This window comes from Verticillium dahliae, genomic scaffold (assembly GCF_000150675.1).
Source record: "Verticillium dahliae VdLs.17 supercont1.7 genomic scaffold, whole genome shotgun sequence".
NCBI lineage: Eukaryota > Fungi > Ascomycota > Sordariomycetes > Glomerellales > Plectosphaerellaceae > Verticillium > Verticillium dahliae.
Window position 1 is genome coordinate 233732 of NW_009276917.1, and position 25736 is coordinate 259467.

At 57.0% G+C, this 25736-nt stretch overlaps 9 protein-coding genes and 1 non-coding gene across 10 annotated transcripts; 9 read left to right on the forward strand and 1 right to left on the reverse strand.

Moving 5' to 3' along the window:
• Nucleotides 1-164: 164 nt before the first annotated feature.
• Nucleotides 165-1761, forward strand: VDAG_04154 (lysine decarboxylase family; the record flags this gene model as incomplete). Its single annotated transcript, XM_009650601.1, has 3 exons — nt 165-381; nt 441-963; nt 1746-1761. 3 exons carry the CDS (start codon nt 165-167, stop codon nt 1759-1761), a joined length of 756 nt encoding a protein of 251 aa, XP_009648896.1.
• A 470-nt stretch (nt 1762-2231) lies between these two features.
• On the forward strand, nt 2232-3128 carry VDAG_04155 (uncharacterized protein; the record flags this gene model as incomplete). The annotated part of the gene is made up of 2 exons (XM_009650602.1): nt 2232-2391; nt 2443-3128. The coding sequence occupies 2 exons, from the start codon at nt 2232-2234 to the stop codon at nt 3126-3128; spliced, it is 846 nt and encodes a 281-aa protein (XP_009648897.1).
• Nucleotides 3129-4126: 998 nt separating this feature from the next.
• On the forward strand, nt 4127-5245 carry VDAG_04156 (estradiol 17-beta-dehydrogenase; the record flags this gene model as incomplete). Its single annotated transcript, XM_009650603.1, has 1 exon — nt 4127-5245. One exon carries the CDS (start codon nt 4127-4129, stop codon nt 5243-5245), a length of 1119 nt encoding a protein of 372 aa, XP_009648898.1.
• A 999-nt stretch (nt 5246-6244) lies between these two features.
• Nucleotides 6245-9145, forward strand: VDAG_04157 (phenol 2-monooxygenase). Its single transcript, XM_009650604.1, has 4 exons — nt 6245-6935; nt 7003-7382; nt 7441-8478; nt 8585-9145. Exons 1-4 carry the CDS (start codon nt 6697-6699, stop codon nt 8884-8886), a joined length of 1959 nt encoding a protein of 652 aa, XP_009648899.1. The 5' UTR covers nt 6245-6696; the 3' UTR covers nt 8887-9145.
• A 512-nt stretch (nt 9146-9657) lies between these two features.
• VDAG_04158 (F-box domain-containing protein) lies at nt 9658-11328 on the reverse strand (the record flags this gene model as incomplete). The annotated part of the gene is made up of 2 exons (XM_009650605.1): nt 9658-9824; nt 9897-11328. 2 exons carry the CDS (start codon nt 11326-11328, stop codon nt 9658-9660), a joined length of 1599 nt encoding a protein of 532 aa, XP_009648900.1.
• A 663-nt stretch (nt 11329-11991) lies between these two features.
• On the forward strand, nt 11992-13788 carry VDAG_04159 (U3 small nucleolar RNA-associated protein; the record flags this gene model as incomplete). The annotated part of the gene is made up of 1 exon (XM_009650606.1): nt 11992-13788. One exon carries the CDS (start codon nt 11992-11994, stop codon nt 13786-13788), a length of 1797 nt encoding a protein of 598 aa, XP_009648901.1.
• Nucleotides 13789-15626: 1838 nt separating this feature from the next.
• VDAG_20135 lies at nt 15627-15698 on the forward strand. The gene has a single exon. It is a non-coding gene; the product is annotated as a tRNA-Arg (tRNA).
• Nucleotides 15699-16125: 427 nt separating this feature from the next.
• VDAG_04160 (uncharacterized protein) lies at nt 16126-17161 on the forward strand (the record flags this gene model as incomplete). The annotated part of the gene is made up of 3 exons (XM_009650607.1): nt 16126-16229; nt 16350-16983; nt 17048-17161. 3 exons carry the CDS (start codon nt 16126-16128, stop codon nt 17159-17161), a joined length of 852 nt encoding a protein of 283 aa, XP_009648902.1.
• Nucleotides 17162-18919: 1758 nt separating this feature from the next.
• On the forward strand, nt 18920-22594 carry VDAG_04161 (uncharacterized protein; the record flags this gene model as incomplete). The annotated part of the gene is made up of 1 exon (XM_009650608.1): nt 18920-22594. The coding sequence occupies one exon, from the start codon at nt 18920-18922 to the stop codon at nt 22592-22594; it is 3675 nt and encodes a 1224-aa protein (XP_009648903.1).
• Nucleotides 22595-24103: 1509 nt separating this feature from the next.
• Nucleotides 24104-25139, forward strand: VDAG_04162 (uncharacterized protein; the record flags this gene model as incomplete). The annotated part of the gene is made up of 4 exons (XM_009650609.1): nt 24104-24162; nt 24338-24403; nt 24473-24722; nt 24807-25139. 4 exons carry the CDS (start codon nt 24104-24106, stop codon nt 25137-25139), a joined length of 708 nt encoding a protein of 235 aa, XP_009648904.1.
• Between the last annotated feature and the right edge of the window lie 597 nt (nt 25140-25736).

A 25736-nucleotide genomic window follows, 5' to 3' on the forward strand; every position in this document is an offset into this window, starting at 1 on the left:
ATCTTCGTCAAACATGATCACAGTCTTTCCTATCTTCAGACTCTCGACACACGAAGCAAAACCTGATCGGATTAACATTCCTTACCAGGCAGGCCTCTCGCGCGCTTCGTCAGCCTTTCTTCTTCATCACCATTTCCAATATCGTCTCTCATAATTCTGAAGATATGGAAACCGGCCTTCAATCGTCTACAATTTCGGCAGAGCCCCTTGAGTCAACTGCCACCCATGAGCCCGCTGCCGTGGCTGCCACCGATGAGAACCTTGTTCCGCGCAGGACAGTACTGTGTGTTTACTGCGGCGCCTCGGACGGCAACAAGCTTGTTCACATGGAAGCAGCCCGGGAGCTTGCGCGCCTCATGGCTGCAAATGACATGCACCTAGGTTGGCATCCCAAGACATATTTGACGCAAAACTTGGGCCTCTCTGACAGTTGTCTTTAGTCTATGGTGGTGGAACTGTCGGCCTCATGGGAGAGGTCGCGAAGACTCTTGTGTCTCTATCCGGTCCCGGTGCCGTTCACGGCATTATACCAGAGGCCCTGGTCAAGTACGAGCGGAGCGACAAGATGCACGATGCCAGTCCTGGTCTACAGGTCCCCGACGAGAGCATCTACGGTCGCACCACCATCGTCAACGATATGCACACCCGTAAGCGTATGATGGCCCGCGAGGTCTTCAATGGCGGGCCCGGCTCAGGGTTTATTGCTCTCGCTGGCGGATACGGTACCATTGAGGAAATCCTCGAGACCACCACGTGGGTTCAGCTCGGTATACACTCGCGGGGTGTATGTCTTTTGAATACTGATGGCTTTTACGATGGCATTCTTTCTTGGATCGAACATGCCGCGGCGGAAGGTTTCGTCAAGGGCGACAATGCCAGCATCGTTGCGACTGCCACAGACGCCGCTGGAGCCATTGCCGCGCTCGCTAGCTACAAGGTCCCCAGCACGACTTTCAAGCTCAAGTGGGATATGGCTTGATCTTTCCAGCTGGATGCTGTGATGGCGCGGAAGGAGGGGAGGCACTTACATTTGGTGTCCACTACGTGCACTGCCGTTTGCAAGTCTGCTTGGACGGCTTCACGTATCGAATGCGTTCAATACCGTGAAAATACCCTGAAAATAGAGAGACTGTGTCGTCACGGGGCAGTGCAGCGAGAACCTTGACGAGTCTCGAAAGCCAGAGAAGAGGCGTGTCTATGATTGTGTTTGCATTGGTGATGGTCAAGGTGGAAGGGTTGGAATAATATATGCAGATGCCCATATATCTAAGGTACCTACCTAGGTACCTACGCCAGGTATTGGCGGCAGGCAGTTCAGGCCATGTCGTCGCTACAGAGGCGGCGGAAAGCAGGGCCGACAGGGCGTTCTCGGCCGTAGCGCGATCTGTCATTGTAGCGAGATGGGTCGAAGAGAAAGAGCCTGGTCCTGGCTCGTGCCTCTTTCTGCCAATCATCAGACCTCGCCTCGCCTGGACAAGACCCCTCGCCAGGTCAATGTGAAACCTGATTTTGCTTCAACCACCCCCTCTGCCCACGTCAACGTCATCTCAACGCTCCATGGATGCCATTCCGAATTGTCTGGGCAGGTTTCCAGTGCACCGACCAGTCCAAGGCTCAGGAACGGGATCAACGGCACCGACCCAAGCCTCCAAGAAGATGGCCCTCACCTGCTTTACGCCTCAGAGGCACGACCGCGGACCATGCTCGCTGGCGACCAAGCACTTCGGCGAGCTGCCATCCGTTAGCGCCACGAAGCATTAAAGCATCTTGCCTAAGATCATGCAGTGAAGATTCGATCGGAAGGGCGACGGTGATGGGCCTGATAACACCCACGTCGCACACCAAGACCTCTCTCGTGCCATTTCGATTTGCGACATCTTCATCTTTCCGCTGCAAACATCAGAGTGAGAGTCATTCTACACACTACCTTCATCGCCGAGTGTCGAAAGACTTCTTCGCAAATACTGTTCTTCCACCCTGGTGTACGGGCTCATTTCCCAGACCCCTCCATCTATGCTGCCAGACTGAAACTCCACCCTTCCGCTTCCCAGACCCCGGTCTGGCCCATTGCATCGCAGTTGCGAATCTGTCGGATCGCTGTACCGCTCCGTGGGGTCCGTCTCAACGCCTCAAAAGTTGTTCCACGCCCACCGAACGGCCCTTCTGCTCGCCCGTCTATTTCGCTCCCTCCTTGCCGTCCCTTTCCCCCTTTGCGCCTGTACCTCTTCGGCATGCTCACGGTCTTCTCCCTTGTGGCTCTGTTGCCATTGCTGGCGGCCGCTGCTGACGGCGACGACTATGCACAAAACTTCACAATCAATAACGGCCAGATCTACACGCCTGGTCTCGCTATTCTGAATGCGCCCCAACCCGGCACCCCTCTGGGAGGAGGTCCGTCAAGTGACTAAAGTCTCGCGATGGTACACTTGCTAACATGCGCAGAGAACCTCCACGTCTCGCTGGACGTGACGACCAACGGCGAAATCCCGTTGCCGCCCTACGCCGATGACAGCCCCTCGGGCATTTTCAACATCACCATGTTCCTGTCGAGCTATGTCACGGGCCGCAACTTCACCATCTCCAACGGCACCGCCACCGAGAACAACCACACCCTCGGCCCCATCATGCTCCAGGAGCCCGGCAGCACCGTCAAGCACGTCAACTGGCTCTTCCCCCGCTGTCTCGTAGGCGACGGCCAGCCCTCGGGTGACGATAGCGACCGCGGCCTCTACAACATTTCGATCCGGCAAAACTTTCGTCTCAACGGCGAGGATCACTACACCATTTTTGACGTCCCCGTGCGGTTGACGAACAGAATCGAGGAGAGGGACGACCGGCCCGACTGCGACGCGCTGGACAACCCGCTGCTTTCGCCCGAGGAGCTCGACGTCAACGGGGCCAACGCCGTTGGCATTTTCGCGGCGCCTGGCGGGTCCACGGAGATCGAGGTCAAGCCTGCGAGCGAGGACGGCAACGGCAACGACAATGATAACGACAATGGAGATTTCGGCGAGCTGAAGCCCGATGCACGCCCCGGCGACGGTCTTGGCGCCGCGGGTGCGCTCAGCTGGAGGAGCGGCGCCAGCTGGCTATCTGTGGCGGCGATCGGATGTGCTCTGGCCATGTGAGGATGGATGTTCTCTTGTCATTTTTTTTCCGGTCTGCACTGCTGAGAAGTTTGCTGCTCTCTTCGTGATACCCGGCGGTGCTGTTCTTAGTACTTAATCTGAGGGTTTGGTTTGATACCAGGCTTTGCTGTTTCGCAATTGGTCTGCATGTGTTCGTGATGCTTCGGAAAGGTGACGAAAGATGGCTCACGGACGTTACATTGTTGTCAAACCATGCTGTTTGCTAAGCTTGTATTTACCGAGGTTCACTTGAGATCATCGTTGCCTCGATCACCTGCCAATTAGTTAACCTCGTTCCCAAGTAGGTTGAAAAATAAGGTCGCATTGCAGATTACCTCTATACTCACCAATTGAATCATTTCCATCCCCCTGTCAGTGCAACTTTCGCAACGTCCTTTTCCCAAGGGGATTAACACGAGAGGCGCGGACCCAATGCCCGCCCCGCAAGCGAGCTGGTTCCCCTAAACGGGTTAAGACGCGCGGGCGACGCTCCCTTCAAATGCACGATCGGCCTAGCGCGGCCTCCGCTCCTGGTGTTGGTGCTTCGGCTGGTGCCTCTGGTGGCGCTCGTTGCCCTGCTCGCTAGGAGCACGTCCAGCCTCCCCCGCATTTCCACACAGCACTTGCATGGACCTCGGTGTTTGCGATCTGAAGAGGGGACGAATAGCTTGCTTGTCTGAGCAATCGTCCGATTTCCAATGTTAGGAGGCAGTGCCATGGGTACATCGGGGGACGAGGAGCGAGCCGCCAGGAGCATGTACCCCCTTCGAGCTGCACTAACTGAAGCTGTGTTCCTCTACCCTGCATGCCCGACACCCTGGGCGCGTGCTGGATGATGATGAGCTACAGAGAAGCTGTTCCTATTAGTAGTCTGGTGTCTCCTTCTCGCTGGCGTGCTGCCTCGCTCGTTCCCATATCTCAACGTACGAAATCGTGACTCGGGCCTCGTCTACAACGAATTGCCACGCACCCTATTTCACTACCGAAGACCACTCACCATGCCGATGCACCAGGGTATCCTCCCTCGCGAGGGCCTCACGGCGGATCCCATCTTCTCCCTCCTCGGCCGCACAGCCCTCAACCCCAGCGTGCTGCTGCCGCTCGTGCTCCTGGCGCGCTACACCAAGAAGGGCGGCGACCTGGCCATCCTCTACCCCACAGCATTTGCGCGCATCAAGCTCCTCCTCTACGCTTCGCTCGCCCGGTGGGCCAACGCCTGGTTGTCGGACCGCGTACTCAACAACTGGACGAGCGACCGGTACGACTGGCGGCGCGAGATTGTGCTCGTGACGGGCGGCGCCGGCGGCATCGGCGGGCACATTGTGCGCCTCTTCGCCGAGCGCAGCACGCAGGTCATCGTGCTCGACATTCAGCCCATGACCTTCTCGGCGGGGCCCAACGTGACGTACGTACAGTGCGACCTGACGTCGACGGCGGCGGTGCAGGCGGCGGCCGACGAGGTGCGGCGGCGCGTCGGCGACCCGACGGTGCTCATCAACAACGCGGGCGTTGCGCGCGGCAAGACGGTGCTCGAGGCGTCGGAGCGCGACATCCGCTTCACGTTTGACGTCAACGCGCTGGCGCACTACTGGACGACGCAGGCGTTCCTGCCGGCCATGGTGCGGGCGAACCACGGCACCATCGTGACCGTCGCGTCGTTTGCCGCCTTCCTCGCCGTGCCCAACATGGTCGACTACGGCGCGTCCAAGGCGGCGGCCATGGCGTTCCACGAAGGCCTCACGGCCGAGCTGACGACGCGCTACAAGGCGCCCCGCGTCCGCACCGTGCTCGTCAACCAGGGCTACACCAAGACGGCCCTCTTCACGGGCTACAACCAGGACACGCCCTTCCTCATGCCGGCGCTCGAGCCCGAGACGGTCGCCGAGGCCATCGTTCGCCAGGTCCTCACGGGCCGCAGCGGTCAGGTCATCGTGCCCGGCGCCGGCGCCAGCCTTGCCGGTCTCCGTGCCTACCCGCACTGGTGGCAGGTCAGGCTGCGGGCCCAGAGCGAGAAGCTCATGTCGAGCTTCTCGGGGCGGCAGGTCGTCAAGGATCTCGACAAGCACTACGACGGCAGGGACAAAGAGGCAGACGAGAGCACCGTGCTGGTGAAGTAGGGGTCGTGGCATGATGATGGACGTAGGTTTTCTTTTGTGAGACGATGTTCGGATATGATGTTGAATGTAATGCGGAAGGTTTCTTCTGGTTGATCATCCATCTGACCCGACAGTTGGGTTGCATTGTGCGGCTCACCTGCGTGTCAGATATTTCCTGAGTGGTCGGGAGAATATGTAAACCAATGCAGTGCCAATGTATGTTCTTTGCGATGCTACCAGATTGCCACAGGGCTAAGATACGACTCGCCGTCTCGGCAATGCTGTGTAACCATCTCGTTGCATCGTCAGGCCATGAATGTCTGTCTAGCAGGTGAGGAGCTAGACAAATGTCGGAATACTGAAGCCATCACCATCAAGGGAAGGAACCCCCCAGCACCTGAGTGGAGAGCTCTCAGAGCCACAGCGCCGGTTCCAGAACCCCCTCCCACAAGGTGCCGTGACGGGCCCACTACAGGGTCTCCTCAGGGGGGTTCGGCCCCTCAGGAGGGTCCAACCCCCTGTACCGTACCTTGCCTTGTAACACCTCAGCGCACAAGACGACGGCAAGCGCAACCCCGATCTCCAGTGACAGAAAGACCGGGACCCGCCGTGATGGGAGAGTCGTGGGAAGCCACGGGCTATCGTGCAGGGCAAGAAGTACCCCGCGGAGAGGGGCAGCCTCCGATGCGACCAATCACGGGGCGATGAAATGTCGCGGCGCGGCGTGGGGAAGCAGGAACGTGGCCAGGGTGGTCCCTTCTGCGAAAATCAGCCCATTCTCACTCCACGAGCCTCGTGAAGTCATGCCATTTTTTTTGGGCAAAGGACCACCACCGCCTTCCTCGACTGGGCTCGCGAGGCGGCTTGCCCTCTCTCTTCTCGCACCATCTGCCCGCTCCCCAAAGTCCGCTCATGTCCGGCTAGTCCGATTGATAGTGATTGATACATACTTTACGCTAGCAGCTCGCCCTGAGCTGTGCTAGTTTGTTGCTCTTTTACCCTTTCTTTCTCCTGCTGCCGGAGGCGTCGTCAAAGTCAACCTCCAACTCTGGTCGTTTGTCGATCCCCGGATTGCGCGTCTGCCTGACCCTGAACCCCCGATAGCAAACGACCGAGCTCGGTTCGACTGCTCCCAGTGACGCTCCCCGACACCTTGGTCCCTTCTGCTCCACCTCTCGCGTGCGAGCAAGCCCGCCCGTCTGGCATCCTGCGCCGGATCGACGACTTCCTGAAACCGATATCCCAGCCGGCTCGTGCTGCCGCCGAACGATCGCGAACCGTAACACGAACCCGCCCAGAGAGGACAAGGAATAGCACACCTAGATAATTTGAGCCTTGAGAGAAAAACTGTCAAGAGACGAAGACGGAATAAGGAACGGCGCATCACGTCCGCCTTGTCAACTCGCAACACACCGCCGCCGCCGCTGTCGCGAACAACGACAACAATACTTCAAGCCATGGTGCCGAGCGCCATGCAGTCGGAACCCTCGATGGAGGACCGGCAATCTGGCGTCGACCGCCTCCAGACCAACTTTGAGAGCTCCTCGGATACCCTCACACTTCTGCGCAGCTTGCCCGAGCCGCCAATCGAGTCGCAGGTATGCGTAATTGGTGCTGGCCCGGCAGGTCTCATGCTTGCAGCCAACCTGGGACGCATGGGCGTCAAGGTAGAGGTTGTTGACGAAAGAGCTGATCAGACGCCTGTGGGCAGGTGAGTCTTTCTTGATGGAACCATCCCCATGCGATGACCACACATGCTAACTCTGCTCTCCGCGCAGGGCGGACGGATTGCAACCCAAGACAATCGAGACGTTTCGACAGATGCGCCTCGCGGACCCCCTGCTGAAGCGCGGCGTTCGAGTTTATGACATCTCTTTCTGGAGGAGTACCGCCGAAGAGCCGCTGCACAGGCTGGGTCGCGAGGTGCACTACCCGCCCGTCATTGACGTCCTGGACCCGTACATTCTGCTGGTGCACCAAGGCATGGTGGAGAGCCTCTTCATTGACGACCTGAAGAAACGCGGCGTTGAGGTGCGGAGGAACACGGCTTTTGAGTCGTTCAGTGTCCCGGAGAACAAGGCCGGCCCATTGCAAGTGAATTGCAAGGCCAATGTCACCCAGGACCGGAGGACGATATTGACACAGTACCTTGTCGGCTGTAAGTTCTTGTCGCCTTGGCGCTATTTTCGCGACGCGACAGCTGACTGACTTGACAGGCGATGGTGCGCACTCCAAGGTCCGCAAGAGCATCCCCGAGGCGAAAGCCATTGGCCTTTCGCAGGCTGCCGTCTGGGGTGTGCTCGACGGCGAGCTGATCACCGACTTTCCCGATATCTGGTCCAAGACTCTCGTCTACTCTCAGGAGCATGGATCCATCCTCATCATTCCTCGCGAACGCAACATGACGCGATTCTACATTGAGCTGAAGTCTGCTGGCGCCAAGGTCGATAGACAGCAGCTCGGCCAAGAGTTTGTCATGCGCCGCGCCAAGCAAATCATGGCGCCTTACAACGTCGATTGGAAATACATCGAGTGGTTCGGACGCTACCAGATTGGCCAGCGTGTCGCCAGCCGTTTCTGCGACTCGCACCTGCGCGCTTTCCTCGCCGGCGACGCCTCGCACACTCACTCGCCCAAAGCCGCTCAAGGCATGAACACGTCCATGCACGACTCATGGAACCTTGCCTGGAAGCTCAACCTCGCAGTAAGAGGCCTTGCCAAGCCCTGCCTACTTGAGAGTTATGAAGAGGAGAGGAGGAAGATTGCTCTTGACCTTGTCAACTTTGACTATGAGCACGCCAATCGCATCGCCGGTGGTGACGCTGTTGCTTTGTCCGAGAACTTCAAGACCAACGTGCGTTTCATCTCGGGCGTCGGCGCTGAGTACGCCGAGAGCCCTCTCAATCAGACGGAACCCCAGGGTATGCTCATGGGTGACGCCCGGCCCGGTTGCCTGCTGCCACCGGCCAAGGTGACACGCTACATCGACTCAAACCCCGTCGACATTCAGCTCGACATTCCCATGATGGGCCAGTTCAGAATCTACCTTCTCATGTGGGACATCCAAGCATCCAACCCATTCCTGGAGACCTTCTGCCAGGCCATCGCCTCGACAAACTCGTTCATCAGCAAACTGTCCGCCGCCGCCAGTGCCTCATACGCGGCGCAACCCCGTCTGCCCTCCTCGGAAGACATCTACTCGCGGCCGGAGCGTTACACTGCCGTCAGCCACCTCTTCACCTTTGCCCTCATTAGTAAGTCTCCTTTCCATCTTGCAATGTTCGACCATGCATGCTAACAATTCAGCTACAATGCCGAAAACCGATGTCGAGATCTCTGATCTGCCTGCCCTCTTGCAAGACAGCCGTTGGACCTTCTATCTTGATGACATTCCTGAGCAGGATACACGCGGCACACTGTGCACGAACAAGTGGCTCGGCAGTCTCGGCCCCGGCGAGGTCGCCATTGTCAACGTTCGCCCCGATGGCTACGTCGGCTCCGTCGGAAGGTGGGACTCGAGCGTTGACGACTCGGGTGTCGAGGCGGCCAGGTGGCTGGACAGATACTACGACGCGTTCTTGCAGCTGCCTAACGGCGGCGGGGCGGCAACAAGGTCGCCTTCTGCATCTGCGGCGGGAACGACGCCCATGGCGACCGAGTAGAGTAGCGTCTCCCTCGGGGAGGCATGATGCCGTGCTATCTTGGACTTGGTGTTGGGGCGCCGATGTGCTTTCTTGACCGGTCAGCCCATCTTGGGGGGGTTCTCTTTGCAATTACGTGGAGTCGGGCCAGACTAGAAGACTGTTCATTTCAGGAATTTGGGTTCGCAGGGGGTAGATATATTCGAACCGATGCCAAACAAATTTGGACAACGCTCTATTAGACGAGAACACGACCAAATGGAACATCTTTTAATCTCTTACTTTGTTACACCAGCCTGAGAAATACTGATGTGGCGTTCGGGCGAGGGTATGCAACCAGTATTAGACGAAACTACTGCAAACCGACCTGTCCGTGCAAGGTAAGAACACAGAGTCGTCATTCGAGCTCTTCGCAACAATACTGCACGATGTAGAACCGGCAAAAGAGTTCAGGACAAGCTGGTCCCTACATCTCTACCGCCGATTCGAACTCGCGTGCTCAGAGGAGGAATGGGGGGGACATCAGGGTTAATCACGTCAATCGTTTTGGGTCCGTGGGGTGTGTGTTCGGCGAAGTGCAACGTAGTGAACCGCTCGACCATGGAGGACCGGGGAGGGGCGTCGATTGTCGTTGGGCAGAGTCCGCTGGTCTGCGCTTATGAAGGGTGGTGGGAGGGTTTGGCTGATTGGTGTTGGTGGTGAGGGGGCGTGTGCTGGCTTGGGCACTATGAGGGGTCACGAGGGTGAGATGGAAGAGGCCCAGGCCAGGTCGATCTGCTTTTGGTGCTCACCTTACAGCCCAAACATGGGGCGAATCCTGGGCTCTCTTGGGCCATAAATGTTGAACCAGATTCTGGGCATGAGTTTGAACATGTGCGCAGCTCCCCGTTTTATCTCTGGCATCGAAACGGAAGAGCGATGGATGTATGGATCGTACCATGACCTATTGAGGTAGGCATCTAGGTAGACTCAGAAATAGAGTACAGTCACGACCGCACCAGGAGTCTCGCCTATCATCCATCGCTCATCACCCGCGATCTTCCCCTTTTCCATGATCCGCCTCCACGTCCCGTCCAGGGACCGAACTTGTCTCTGTAGGGCCCCATCGACGTCGGCCGAGTTCGCGCCTTCTCGCGCGTCCGCTCTCGAGACGGAGCTGGCCGTGCCCTGCTCCGGGTCCCTGTTCACACTGACATACTCCATGGACAAGCACTGCCGCGCATCGAAGCGCGACCCCGCCAAGCGGTCCACGAGCTGCGCGACGGTGAGGGAAGGCAAGCCCTCGTGCAGCCAGCACGGCGCCCAGCCGGGCCACGCATCCTCTTCTTGCACGGCGAACGCGTTCCCTCGACAGGCCGGACTGACCGCGTTGCCGCTGCACTCGTTCACCCAGACGGGCCCGTTGCCCTGCAGCGGGATGCCGGTGGCGCATACGCTGTGAAGGCGGCGTGGGGGGAGACCGGACTGGGAGGCCGCGGCCCAGAGGTGCTCTTCCGTCAGGAAGAAGAGGTGGCCTGTCGACTGCCCAGTGTGGGGATCGCGGGTCTCGCTGTCGAGAGCGACAGAGCGCAGTGACGGCGTGTCGGACTGGCGGAGACCCCAGAGCGCGAGATGTTCGTTCGTAATGTTGCGTATAACGTCTGGCTCGACAGGCGCGACGGAGATGCAGGACTCTGTCTTTCGGGGGTTGCCAATGTCCCAGACCGTCAGGCGTTCGAGCGGGCTGTCTTCGCCCCAGGGCGAGCGATCGGGCTGCCACAGATAGAGGGCGTAATGGGTTGCATTGTGGGCACAGTAGAAACGATCGCTGGTGGCAAATGGGAAGCCTAGGGAGTGGGTTTCCCACTCGGCGCGAAGAGCGAAATGCCATCTTTGTGGCTTGGATCTCTCTCCCTCTGCAGCATCACCGGGCTTCGAAGCACCCAGGTCCGGCAGTGTGTCGTACTCCCCCTTGTGTGTCCACACGTCAAATACTGAGGCGAAGTGGCGATGGACGCCTTCGCCTTCGTTTAGCGGGTGGAAAGCCTCCCGCTCTGCCCACTCAAAAACAAGCACTCCGTGCTCGAGTCTCACTCGCCGTACTATACGACCTTTCGTGGTGAATGGCACAATTTGCGAGCTGCCCAAGGCTACATCCAAAGCACAGTACTCCTGGCTGGGTAGCCGGTACACAAGCAGACCCTCGCCGGAGCCGTAAGCCCAGACGACATCGTCAGAGTACAAGGGCCTTGTCAATCCATCGAAACGTAGAATGGCGTCCCAACGTTTTTTTCTCTCGAAACAATGCTCAGCTGGCGGCAACGGAATCTCTCGCGCGGAGAAAAAGGCGACTGTGGTCTGATGATGGTGACGGCGGGCAGCGACGGCGAATACGACAGACCAGTCTTTCGCCCGCACCACTGCGTCTTCCGCGTTTTCGCGCAGCCTTCGAAGTAACCTGGCTTCTCGCGAACGTGGCAGCATGGAGAGCAGGAGATGCTTGCAGAGATTTGCACGCGTCAGCGCGCGATGAATGCTCCGGCTGATGAGGCGGCATCGGACCACTTGGGATGGCAGCAGTAGCTCGAGTATCAGAGGAGAAGGCCCTCGGGAAGGCTCGTAAGCAAATCCATGACGATCGCCGGATGCAAAGTCGAGAGATTTTAACCTTTGGATGGAAGAGTGATCGACATGGAGTTTAAGGTATAGGATAGGTGCCTAGGTGCTCAAGGCAGTCGGGTCCAAGGTGGGAGGTCCGAAGGACGCAGCTATAAATCGCTGATGGAATTCAACTCGACGTCCGACGCATGAAATTGCAAAGTTTCTACCAACGCACTTTGAGTTGAGTATCCTGATAGCATTGAGGAAGAATGAGTACCTTTTTAGGGGAGTTGAATGTCGTCGGATGATGTTACGAAGTGGGGGTGAGAGGGGCTGGCGACAACCCTGGAGCCTTGTCCAGACAGGGCGCTTCTATTGGCCAAACTGACGGATGGCTTTTTTGAAGACCCAATCAACAGCAGTGGACGGCCTGCAAGGCTGACTTGGATCAGAGAAAAAAAACTTCTGGAGTACACACTTGGGTGGTGCATTCGGTAGCGCCTCTCGACTGTCACCACCGCCAACCACCACCCGACATACTCAACCATGGCCGACAAGCAGGAGCTTGAGGATTTTTCCGACGATTCCTCCATTGCGGAGGAGGTCGATCTCTCCGATGACGAGTCCGACCAGGAAGTCGACGTCTTCAACCTCACCAAAGCTCCCGTCGCAGAGAAGGACGCCGAGGAGGAGGAGCTCGAGCGCCTGGTCCTCGGAAGCAAAGCGAGCTTCCGCCAAAACCTCTTCAGCAACGATTCCCTGGCCGACTTTGATCTTCTTGAGAAGGAACGCCAACTACAGCTCACCAAGGCTGACGAGCCCAATCTCGAAGGCGTCGACGATGCCGACCTTTTCTTCGTCGACGCCGCGCCCAGTGCACCCGGCCAGCACAGCACACAACCGAAGAAGACCGAAAAGGAGGCTGCAGCATCGGCCGCCGCGCCGGCCTGGGAGGATAGTGATGACGAGCGATTGACTGTATCGCTGGCGGGCGTGTCACAGCTGCGCAAGCTGCGTATTGCCGAGAGCGAGGATGTGGTCACAGGAGCCGAGTACGCGCAGAGGCTTCGACGCCAGTACCTGGCGCTGAACCCCCTCCCAAAGTGGGCTAGAGAAGCCGAGGGCAGGCCTGCCAAGAGGAGAAGAAGGTCGTCCGCTGCGGCGTCAGATTCGTCCAGCAACTCCGACGATGACGATGCCGAGGAGAGCGACAGTGAGCTTTCTGCGGCGCCGCTGGAGAAGCTGCTGCGCGACGTCGGTCGTCTCGCGGGCAAGGACGACGGCAAGAAGAGGAGGCTGCGGCCCGAGGTCATCGACATTCAGCGAACCCGCCCCTTACCCGACACACACAAGGCCGCCGTCGGCAACCTCTCCTTCCACCCCGAGTATCCCGTGCTGCTCTCGTCGAGCGTCGCGTCGGTACTTTTCCTCCACCACATCAACCCTACGGCACACCCGACACCCAACCCCATGTTGACCTCGGTGCAGGCCAAGCAGATCGACGTCAGGAGAGCCGAGTTCCTCTACCCCGGCGGCGATCAGATTTTCTTCGCCGGCCGCCGAAAGTACTTCCACAGCTGGGACCTGCAGTCAGGCCTGGTGCAAAAGACGTCACAGATTCAAGGCCACAATGCCGAACACAAGTCGATGGAGCGCTTCAAGCTCAGCCCCTGCGGACGGTATATGGGTATCGTGGCATCGTCGAGGAAAGGCGGTGGTATTATCAATATTATCAGCGTTGGCTCAAGGCAATGGATCGCCGCAGCGCGCCTCGACAGCCGTCACGGTATCGCCGACTTTGCGTGGTGGAGCACGGGCGACGGCCTCACGATACTCGGACGAGGCGGTCAGGTTGGCGAGTACAGCATGGAAGAGCGAAAGTTCCTCGGCATCTGGCACGACGAGGGCTGCATCGGCGGCATTGTCGTCGCGCTCGGCGGCCACCAGGGTCCTGCCACCCTCGGTAACGATCGGTGGGTCGCTGTCGGCTCGAACAGCGGTGTCACGAACATTTACGACCGTGCCGAGCTCTTCGCGACAAACAAGGCGGGCGTCGACACGATCAAGGCCAACCCGGAACCCATACGTCGCTTCGAGCAGCTTGTCACACCCGTCACCGTCCTCACGTTCTCGCCTGATGGACAGCTGCTCGCCTTTGGCAGCCAGCACAAGAAGGATGCCCTCAAGCTTGCGCATCTGCCGAGCTGCACCGTGTACAGGAATTGGCCGACAGAAAACACCCCTCTCGGACGGGTGACGTGTGTTGCATTTGGAAGGAAGAGCGACCTGCTCGCCGTCGGAAATGACGTCGGCAAGATCAGACTATGGGAGATTATGAGCTAGGCGCGGGGTCCAGATGATGGGGTTGCAAATGGGTACTGGGATGATGCCTGAGCTGAGGGAGAGGAAGAGGATAACCTCGGGTAGATGTATGAAGAGAAACCATTCCCAAATCATCTGCATGCGCTCACTCATGTACCATGGCTGCTGTGTCTCGCCCGATCCTTCAGTATCCAGTCCCTTGCCGAACACTACATCACAATCTTCCTTCGCTGATGACTCCTGGGTTCCATCCTGCTTGCAAAGTGAATGTTGTTGGCTTTCGTCCTCTCTGCTACCGCAGGCTGTCGCGTGGAGATCCAGACCGTCGAGGGAATCTATGACTTATGTCAGCGTGGTGCCAAATACGTCCTGAGTGACGAGCATTTGGTTTCATCCAATGAAGGATGTCTCGCGGCAGCCCCGCAACTCAGTGTGAAGACAAACACCATCCCGGTAAGAGTCGACTTAATGCGTACCTTGTTCTTCATTCTCATTTTCTTTGTTCCCCTCCTCGTCCTCTGAGTTTCCGAGGCTATTGATGACAGTCCATGAAGAAATCGTGCTGAACGACGGGCTGGGGGAACGAGAGCAGCGAACGGACATGGGGCATCGTATGTCAGTGGTCGGACCGGGGCCTGGCTTGGCCATTCTGTAACGACGATTGAAGCTGTGTTCTTTGTATGATATATTGTGCGGCGTTGGCGTGAAAGACGCTGACGATGACGTCCATGCTGTCATTCGATTACCCCGCAGGCGTTACAAGTTCAGGGGGGACATCTGCCACCTGTTCTGCGTTGTGCATGGCTTTTCAGAGTTTCCAGAGGAGACTCCCATTGATCAGCCGTTTCTTCTTATAGCCGTAGCAGGTGAAAGCTATACGGCATTGCCTACGCTTGGCTCAATGCTTGACTCAGAACCTATAGACGAATCATTCGTCACTAAGGTCCGATCATTCTGGTTGCCATTTTGAATCAGGATGAATGAACACGATGCTTGGGATGGACACCTCAGCTGGAAGGCTTTCTAAGAAGCTTTTTATGAATGGATCGCCGTGCAGTCATGGAAAGGCTCATTTGACACTCAAAAGAAAGTACTTTCCTACAGCAGGCGCCTGTAAGCCACATACCTTGGAAACATGTGAATTTACCCCTCAGATGCACGGGATCTTTGTTAAATGCAACCACCATGAATAAACGGTTGGCAGATTTCCAAGCAGAGGGAAGCCAGAGTCTCGGAGGGTAGTTTCAGTGACGGAAGTCTGTCATAAGACTGAAACCGAACCTGAAGGCTGGGTATCCCAAGGTTCAAGTCATTCAATCACACACATGTAAATAAATAGGTTGAAAGATGAGGCTTGGAACAAACCGTGGGCCGTTTTGATCAGCCTGAGCACCTGCTCTCAAGTAGAAAACATGAAACAGCCATTCGTTATTGAAATGTCTCAAACGTCTCAAAATGAAAGACAACGGCCACGAAACGTCATTTTCGTAGCTTTGGCTAGCGCTGGTGATCGATGGGATTTTAACGGCCTCTGTTTTTCAGTTGCAATACTTACACGTTATAGCAGGTCGCCTAAGCCCGAGTGAGTATCAAACGCTAGAAAAATCGATCTAGTAATGAATCCGCAAAATCGTTGAAGTTCAATCGGTTGGACAGGAGTTGAGACTCACCTGCTGAGCGAGCGCTCTGTAGCTCTATATTAATCAACGATTGTCCCTCACTCTCCCACTGCTAGCGGACCGCAGTCGAATATTTGAACACGACAGACGCACTATAAGTTCACTATGAAGTTCAAAGAGGTCTGGTGGACGTTGCAACTGTCGACATGTATGTACTAGATCTCACGGACCTTCAACAAAGGCCGCATGGCCCAATGGCAAGGCGTCTGACTACGAATCAGGAGATTGCAGGTTCGAGCCCTGCTGTGGTCAATTCACTCACTCACCTGAGTGCACTAAACTTTTGCCCAGTCCCACTGTGGACAACCGTAACAGAAGCCTCCTTTTCTTTTGCATACCCATATGAGACACAACCCAAAGCTTTACAATGTCTTCATATACCTGTGAACTCTGTAGGAAATCATTTGACCGTCAGACCAAATTATCGCTTGCTTGATATCACTGCAAAGCACAGGCTCAATTTGAACCTCGCATCATATCAAGCCTTCCTCGTCATCTCAAAGTCTCAATACAGACGATCTTGTGAATGAGGCTGACAGCGGGAATCAGAGACACAATATGACCGCCACATCCAGTACTGCCGTCGGCGAGCTGCAAGAAAACAGCCTGCCCGACCGACCGCATGCAACGCATGCCGGAGCACTAAGAACAAGTGCGACTTTCACCAGCCGTGCTCTCGATGTGCTGTGAAGCAGACGGAGTGCATCTACGGCCGAGTCTCCGGCACTTCACAGATTCGGACGACGAGTTCCGACGCACCCGTGGCAACGGCCTTGACACCAGGTGAGCAGGATCCGACCACACTCACCAGCGACCACTGGGCCTTTGATGGCGACCAAATGGATCTTGGTCTCGCTAGTCAGGAGGACTACAATTACAGCGTTACCCTCTTCCAATCACCAGCAAACTTCCTGTCCACGATCGAGACTCTATTCGCTGCGCCCCCTACAATCCCCAAACCTCTCGTCCCAAACCTCAGTCTTCAGCCCGTGGACCTCATGCGCTCCGGCTCGGACACCAGTCAACTCCTCTCCCTCGGGAGCTACCCAATCTCCGAGCAAAAGACAATGGGCCAATGCCTCTCCCCAGCTGTCGCCGTTTCATCACCGCCACGCTCCGATCATTCCCCCGCCTCATGGCCCAGCTGGCCAAGTGGCCGGCCTTTATCCACCCGCTTGTCAGCAGCCCGCATTTCGACGAGCGAGACGTCGAACCCCCACCAACCACGCCCCAGCCGCTGAAGCCGCTGGCTGCTTGTAGCGTCATTTCTCAAGGCTTCGTGGCGCAGTCAGAGGGGTCAATGGATTTCCTCTGGCGGAGCATCGAGGCCGAGGAGCGGTGGATCAAAAGCGACGTCAGTATCAGTCCCAAGCGGAATGGGCGCAGCGTTCAGCTGACAGACGCGCAGATGCACAAGTTTTCGCTCGGGGAATTGCTGGCCGCTATGCAGGCGATGGTGATTTACACAATCATGCGGATGATCGACTTTGGTCCCGACTATTTTACCGAGCACGACGGCATGATTGTCACGATGCAGGTCTGTTAACTCCATAGATACTATTTCCCAACGACGGGCACGGAGCTGATCACCTGTGGTGTAGGATCTTGCTTATGTGTATTCGTCCTGCGTTCCTGGACCCTTCAGCCCGCCACACGAGCGCAAGGCTGGGTTTCGATGGAAGGACTGGTTGTGCGAGGAAGTGCGGCGACGGTAGGTTTCCCATTCTCGAGGCTGAGCCTTGGAGGCTCAGGCAAGTCTAGGGTTCATGGGTCGACAATCTGAAAAACTAGGCTCATAAACACTTGCCTGCGTGGCTCTCGTCGTCGGCACAGGCAGCACCCAAGGCCTCGCGAACCCTAGCCAAGGACCCTTGCCGGGCCCAAGCAGTCTCTGGGAAGCCGACAACGAGTGGGACTGGGCGAGAGAATACATGAGATCCTGGGGCCCTCAAGGGAACGGCAGTGGGAAGCTGTCTGACAGCCTGGCTCGAGCCTGGCGATATCAAGCCGTTGCAGGCCAAGGTCGTGGAGGGCGGGCTCGAGGGTCTTCAGAGTGCCATGGACGAGGTCCAGAAGGGGGTTAGCGGCGTGAAATGGGTCGTGGAGGTCTGAGGACCCATTGGAAGCATTTTTTTCACAGCAAGGTGCGTAGGATGAATGCTACGGTCGAGACAGGAAATAGACATGAAAATGGAAAGTGAAATCGAGACATGCAGGGGTGAGCCACGCCAGCGTGGCTGCGGGCCGTTTTGGTGTGGGTGTGGCGCGGAAAGACATGCCGAAATGAGACGGACCGTCTTTCTGGGAGAAAGGCCAGGGACGTTGCCCGAAACATCAAACATCGATTCCACGGTCCCTGTTCATCCATGGTCCCTGTTCATCCATCCCCCCTTCTAGAGGGAGTCGAGGGATGGTGCCGCGGGAGGATCCATGCTTCGGTCAAGATGATCATTTGGCGAGGAATCCAAGCGAATTGATGTCAGACCCTCCTCGAGCTCTCGACTCAAGCTCTCAAGCCCTCGAGCCGCCCACGCAGTCCCAGCGCCAAGGTACCGTGCCCAGTGGTGGGAGGCAGGGATGTTGTTTTTGTTTACTGACGCCTTTTTTCTTTCCAGCTTTCCAGCGCCAGCTGCCTCGTCGTCATTCGTCTTACACTCATACACGTAGCACCATCACCATGGCGATGCATGACGAGCCTCTGCTTTTCCTGTCCACCATGTCCTCCCTCCCTTAGTAGGTCGCCAGCTCCAACAGGCCCCATCCACCTGGGCACTCCCTGTACCATGGCCAGCACAGCCAGCACATGCCATGCAAAGCAGCCCATGTCGGCGGAGCATAGAGCACAGAGCACAGAGCACAGGCAGGCAAAAAATAATCATGCGATAGCGGCCCACCTGCCCCCAAGCTCGCTCATCGGGCATCTCACGTCCACATACATGGACTTGTCTCTCTTCTTTCCGACTCCCGGCCTGTCTGTCCAGAACGCGTCTTATCTTCTCCGTCGTCACGATTTCTCACGTCACAAACACACCACATCGTCCGGCGAACATCTCACATTCTTCCTTCCCGTCTTGACCCCGCCGGCCGCCGATTTCTCACCCCATTCCTGACCCCCCATTCTCCTGCAGCCTCTCTTTCGTCGTTTCCCAGGTTTCCCCTCTTCCCGATCCATCTTTCCGCCTATCCACCTCGGCCTTGGAAACCGACTTTGGAACCCGACTTTGGAACCCGACTTTCTGATGGGGCGCCTGCATCAGACACACCTGTTTGGTCACTTCCCCAGCCGCTGTGCCTCCACTGTTGGCCTTGCCTTTTGCTTCTTGACGCTGTCCACCGCTCATTGAAAAAGTCACTGCCCTGCCCGACTGAGCTTTCAGCACATGACATCCCCGCGAAGCTGAGCTTCACCTTTCCTTCCCTGCGAAAACAACGTTTTTTTTTCCTTCTCTCTCCCTCTCCCAAAGCCCATGGCCATGGATCCCAGGGCAGGTGTCCCGCCATGCAGGGCGTCAACTCCAAATCTCGACGGCCAAAGGCGATTTCCCCTCATCGGCCGGAGGCCATCATCAGTATCGAGCTCTAGTTCACCAACACCGCCCGCAACACCAACAAGAGCGTCACCCGCGCTTGCACCACCACAATCTCCTGCTCAGCCATCGACACCACCACCGGCAGGCCTGACCATTAGGGCTCTCATCAAGTTCGGTCCACCGTTACTGGCCAACTACGACAACATTTACGAAGCCTGTAGAGACTTCATCCCTTCTGATAACATCTGCCAGGGCTTGCTTCGCCGCCTCGAGCATGGCTGTCATGATCTGATCACCCGCCGCGACTCGTCCGCCTTGGATCCCAAGTCTGGCAGGAAACCTCTTCGCTTCGAAGCACATTTCACCATCACCCGTGCTGGCGTTCCCTGGACCACTGTGACGTACAGATCTTACCAAAAACTGCCCTTGGACAGACAGGCTGCAGTTGATGTCGCATGGGCAACCGACCGCATTATCGGAACTTTTCTTCGCCGCCACGATAGAGGCTTCACCTGGCAGGCACCTGATCGGCACTCTATCGATTCCCGCACTACGAGGCCCCAAAGCCGTCATAGTGCTTCACTCTTCTCCCTCGCCTCACAGGATCGTCTTGTCGTAGCAAAACAACACGAACCATTCTTACCGGGCTACGAAGTCGTCCTGAATTTCCGCTCAAAATGTCGGTCACGTCAACCTGTCACCTGGGACCGCCGCTTCACCATCCAGAGCACGCAGACCACGCCACTCACGCCGCGATTGGTCGAAGGCTTTATATGGAAGCTGTCGAAATGTATTCATGACGCGCTGGATGCCAGGAAACGCGACTTTGACGACTCTCGGGCGACGTGCGATTTCCTGGAAGAGGTGCAAGACTCATTTGAAGATGGGGCTGTCTTCATCGACTTCAAGCTACACAACTGCACCAGGATCAACAACCCGGACGCTAGCCGCTCTGTCACTAGTAGTTTCCCTCTCTTCCAAGACTCGGATGCACACGATGCACGTGAGTTTGCTGAGCAGCTGAACAAGTCGCTCACCGACCTAAGAGACGAGACGGACAAGGCTCTGAATTCACTCGACGACCTCAAGCTTCTCATTCGAGAGATTTCTGGCCGCGACCACACCATCAAGAATCCCTTTGCTGTGGTTCTCGACTCGTCAGTCTGCTACGCGCCACGGACGATCGACGCTGCCTTGGACAGAGTCCAGTCTGGGATCGCCCATGTTCTGTATGGCAAAGACGTGACCCTAGTCATGGCTGCTACCAAACGTGGGCATATGGTCCTTGAAAAGACCATTGTTGGTCGACCAGCTTCTCTCAACTCTCTCACTTCTCTTCATTCTCTCGCTGAGGAGCCCCAGACGGAACAAGAGATCCTCCTTTCGAGCCTCAAAGAGTGCATTCAGCGGGACATCGCCATGGTCATACTTGACACGAGGTCCTTGAGTGACATGCAGGCAAGGCCCCCGAATCTTCGCTTGATTGAGCGCAGCGCACCCCCCTCCTCCACTCGACCGCCCGCCGTATTCGCCCAAGGTTCCAGCGGCCTGTCCGTCCCTCCAGCTGAAGCTGGGATCGAGACGAATGAGACGTGTCCCGAAACAACTGTCTCAACGGCCCCAGCCGCGCTGCCACATCAGCCTGAAACACCAGTCAAGAGTATGGTCAGAAACGATGATCTAGGAATCGAGGCCCCATTGATCAGCCGCGAAAGCAGCGCCGATCTCTCTACCATCACTGTCGATAACGAAGTTGGGAACTCGACCCCGCCATCTACACCCAGCCTCAGCGACTGCGCCGTTGACAGCCCTCGTCATAGCTACCCGACCACACCCCCTGCGCTGCAAGCTTTTGTGGGCGCAGCCGATGAAATTCGCGTCCGGCGCGATTCCGACACTTCGGATCAAGAGTGCGAAGATGGCATCGCATCACCAGAGGTTCCGAAAGAAAATGCGCCTGTCATGGCCAAAGAACCGCGCCGATTCGGATTGCTTGGCAAGCGACTTCAGGCGACCACACATGCGTCTGATGAAGTTGCGAACCCTAAAGAAACCACAACGACGAACACATCGGACGCACATGTCGTGCAGTCGAATCCCGCTCCGGCTGTCGATGACCCTATAGTGCCTGCTGTTCAGAAAGCCCCCCATGAATCACCCTTTGAAGGATGGCTTGGCTATTCGTGCGAACCCATTCTAGAGGAGCCACTCGAGGAGCAGCTGGATGCAGTGGTTGGGCATGCAAAGTTGGAGGAGCTCTCAGCTGCTCAGTCATCAACCTCGATTGCTGAGGTCCTCACGGCCAAGTCGCCCGAGGCAGCTGTGGATGCTGCACCCGCTGACGAGGATGCCAGCGCAGTTCCTCCCCTGCAGGATGTAGTCGTCAACCTGGCGCCTCTCGATGATGTGCCTGTAATCACCGATCTCGCCGTCGTTTCGAATCCCGGGTTTGAGGGCTGGCTTGCATATTGTTGTGAATCTCTCGACCAAGGCCACCTCCATACTGACGCGACGCAAGCCTCAACCACCCTTAGCCAACCTCTTGGTACCCTTGAGAGCGTCGCCCTTGAAGATCCAGAGCCATCTCTTTCAACTCCGGCTGCAGAACCTACCGAGGGAGCGATTCCTGTGGATGACTGCAAGGAGCTGGACCTAACCGCTAAGCCCTGCACAGTAGATGGCGCGGAGGCAGCCGAAGGTGTTGCAGTCAATGAGCCACAGGCGTCCTTGGATGACATCAAAAACGAAATGCCCTTGCAGCATGCAATAGTCTTGGAGACCATGGCCCCCAACGCAGCTGTTGAGTCCGTTGAGCCAGCAAAGCTCAATGTCCCTCCTAGCTCCACCCCGGTAGAAGCCACTAAGGATGCTTTTGCTCCTGTCAAGGCTCTTACCCTTACCACCGAATCCTCCGAGTTCCGTCAGCCCTTGGCTGAAGATGTCAATGATACCCCCAAAACCCCCACCGACACGCAGGCGTACGAGACCGCCGATCCCCACACCCCAACGATGACGGACGACTCAAACGGCAGCGACTCTATTGCAAACCAAGACCACTCTCCTAGCCCATTCCCTGAGCTTGATGGCCTCAAGCTTACAGGGTCCGCTTCTTCCACCTCGCTCACACTGTGGTCTCTGCACCGATCTCCTTTCTTCTCAGACGACTTCGATTTCGGCTCCAAGGGCATCGAGTCCCCCTCCAAATATGCTCGTCCCTCGTTTTCGCGCCCCCAAACCTCCTACGGGTCAGCCCTCTCCCACATGGCCCCAGCCTTGCGCCGACCCCAGCTCCAGCCCCACAGGCGCCAGTTCTCCTCTCCGACTGCTGGGTACCTCGGCCTCCTTCACGGGCATGGTTCCCCACTACGGATGACGAGCTACGTCTGTTCTCAGCTTGTGGATGGAACGCAGGATGAGGGGCCTGCCGTGCGTCGCCGGAGCCTGCACCGCAGTCCCTCGAGTGTGCTCCTTGGCCCTGGCTACGAGCAGAGCGTCGAGGCACAATCGCGACCTGGGTCGTCGGCTGGATTCCGGCCTAGGACTGACAGCATGAGTTCTTTCGGTGGCAGGTCCAGGACAGGATCGATCATTGGTGGTGCTGGACTCTGGATGAAGTAGAGACGCATCTCCCTGCATGGTGTAGAAGGGTAGGCATATATTTCTTTCACGCTTACATATTTTGGGGTTTATCGTACTGGAGGCCCCTGAGCCTGGCGTTTCGGGCATGGTACATGGTTCAAGGGGAAAAAGGATCATCATAGCGCCCCCAGGCATTTGTGAGCGTTTATTTCACAGCATCAAATTGTCACAATTTTCTCCGCATCCAGCCTTCCTCTGACTCGCGTGCTCCCTGTCGATATATGATTTTGACCTGTAACGGCCAGCCTGGCGAGACGTATCCTAGTCCGCGCGGGAAACAAAAGGATTAGGGGTTTTCGCCGCGGCGCTCGACGCAGCTTTCGCACGAGACAAGAAGTCGGTCAGCGGGATTCACGGTTCCAGAAGCAGCCGTGTGATTGGAAGGCAAAGCACGCGCATGTAGATGTCCCCGACGAGGCCAACTTCTCAATCAGTCTTCATACTGTTGATCCTTGCCCTCGCGCTCGCGTCCTCGCACTCATCCAGGCCCTCGCCCGCGGAGACTCCCGTTGTCTTTGCTTCCCAGAAGAGCAGGTCGAAAGCAGAGGTACGCTGTGCCGGCTGCGGACGGCGCGGGTCCGCCTGCGCGTTCGTGATTCCGCGGCCTTGGAGGCGGAAGGACAGGGAGGCGGGAACGAGGGGCTAGGGAGGCGGAATGGGCGGGCATGGTTCGCGGGCCATCTGCCTTGCCCGTTGGCGCTTCGTGGTTGGCAACGGGGTGCGTGCTGTAGGCCTTTACTGTTACGGGATTCCGCGCGCGCGAGAAAGACAGAGAGAGAGGGTTGCGTGTGTGAGGGCTGTCGCAGAGGCAAACGATGATGTCCAGCTGCTGGAATGGCCCGGGGTTATCCAGTAGGGGTCGTTGCATAAGTTGCGTCTGATTGGCGTGGTTCTTGCGGAATAGAGATGGCTTACCGGAAATGTATGGGCTGAAGGGATGCTGGCAACCAACAGCATGTAGATGGTTGCATTTCGTGCAGATGCAAAGTGGAAGTGCGGCGAGAACGCCCTATAACCGCCCTCCTCCCTCTCTTCCTCCCTCCTGAGCGCCCCTAGCCTACGTTTTGCAAAATAGGATCATGGAATTGCCATTCTGACTCCGAGTACCTGCGTGACGGTCTTGATTGGGGTCCTCCGATATGTGGTGAGAAGCCGCTTGCTGGTCGTTTGAATTCTTCAGAAACCTGCCAACTTAAACGCAACCCTATTTTGACTTTACTGACGGACACCGTTTCCCCAATGTCCTTTCCGAAGTGGCAAACACTGTTTGTCCTTCAGGAGGTCATGAGTTCGCTCGGAGCAGAACACTGACTGGAAGTTCAACTTTGATTTAGTCGCAGATGAGGATTTTTCCCACTGTATGGGTTTGGCCAAGTCGACGAAGTGAAGATGCGGCAGGAAGACGAAAGGCATGCTTCGTCTTGATGCCCGGCTGCCACGGATGAGCTAGGCTCTAACCCTTCTGACTGGACGTCAGATTTCGTCAAAATGGAAGACTTTCTGACGAAATCGCACTGCGGTTACCACCTAGAAGAAACAATCCGAAGGTTCGACCTGTGGAAGTTATATCACATTCGCGCCGCTTCTTTCCGTGGCGATTTCAGCGCACAACATTGCGAGTCCACCTCCGGGGCAAAGCTTCCAATGTGAAGGCCTCGTATGCAGGGAGCGATGATGATGCTCCTCTCGTGAGAAAGCCCAAGAGACTGAGCTTAACGACAGCTCCCACGGCAGTCCAAGCGGCCGCACCCAGGCAAGGAGGCGGTCTGCACGCCCCGCAGCGAAGCAGTAGAAGAAACAGCTACAACCCGGGGCAGCCACGATGAACGGCGACTTGGTAGCGTCTGACACGAGTAGCATGTCCAAGTCGGCGTTTGGGGATGACATCTTGCATGAGACGGAAGACGAAGACGAAGCTGACGACGACTCCTCACTTGTGGACGAAAGGATCCGCGACCTGGAAGTTTCTGGCCCTTCTTCCGACGAGATTGGCGAAATCTCCAGGCTCTCGCCTCGCCGCCGAGCCATGAATCGCGATCGGTCAATCATGCTCCGCGAGATCTACAAGGCACCCACCCCGAGCCAGACCAAGCTGGGTATTGTCTACGTCCTTACTCATTAGAGCCTGTCTGGCAGGTTCAAGATGGATTACTCTATAACGTCGGCTGCGGCCAGGCTGAAGCAGAGCAAGAACTGCTACAAGAAGGACATGGAGAGTATTCATGAGTCGGGCGAGCACTTCTTTGGCGCACTCAAAGCCGAGACGCTTGCCAAGACGATGCTCCGCAGTCAAAACGTTCACGTCATAAAGTGCAGTCAGTGCGCCGCCGGGCACATCGAGTACTTTCAAGTGATTCGGGTGTATATTCTTTCCGTCGTTAACGTGATGGAGACGATCTTACAGGCGGACGCTTATGTCCTCATAAAAGCGTTGGGCTGGATCCTCAGCGACGCTTGGCACCAGTTCCTCGACACGTTTTCGGACACTGCTTTTCTCCAGAAAATGGTGTCCACGGCGCGCTAAACCCGTAGATCTCGCAGCCATGCTGCGGCGAGGGAGGTGAATCGCATTTCTGAAGCCTTGGAAGTGACGGTTCAGGCCAAATACAAAGCCATGGGAGACTATGCCCATGTGACCGCGATCAAATTACCCACGAAGGCAGCTCCATCACATACGGTGCAGGAAGAACCCCCAGAGATGCTTCGGTTGCCACAGACGCCGAAGGCCTCGAGGGATTGGGGGAGACCGGAGACACCAGAGACGCCGGAGGACGCCGCGCATGCACATCGGCCGCCTCCGCCAGCGACGACGGAGATACACATATTCACGCCTCTGGCGCCAAAGATGCCACACAACATGCACTGATAAGGTCAGCCGCCGACGTTGCCCGCCGTCTGCGGGCGCAACTCGGCCGAGGCCGGTGGAGGTGCGGAGCAGGAGATAAGATGTCGGCCGCTCCGGCCAATCGGCGTCGACTGGTGCAGGATGAGGAAAAGCAGCTGCACGACTACGGCTGTTCCCATCTATAAAGCCATCACTTCGCACATGCGTCTTCGAGTAGCTGAACATCTTCACACCTTTCATACCAGAACAACATCAGTATTCAACAACACCCACCTA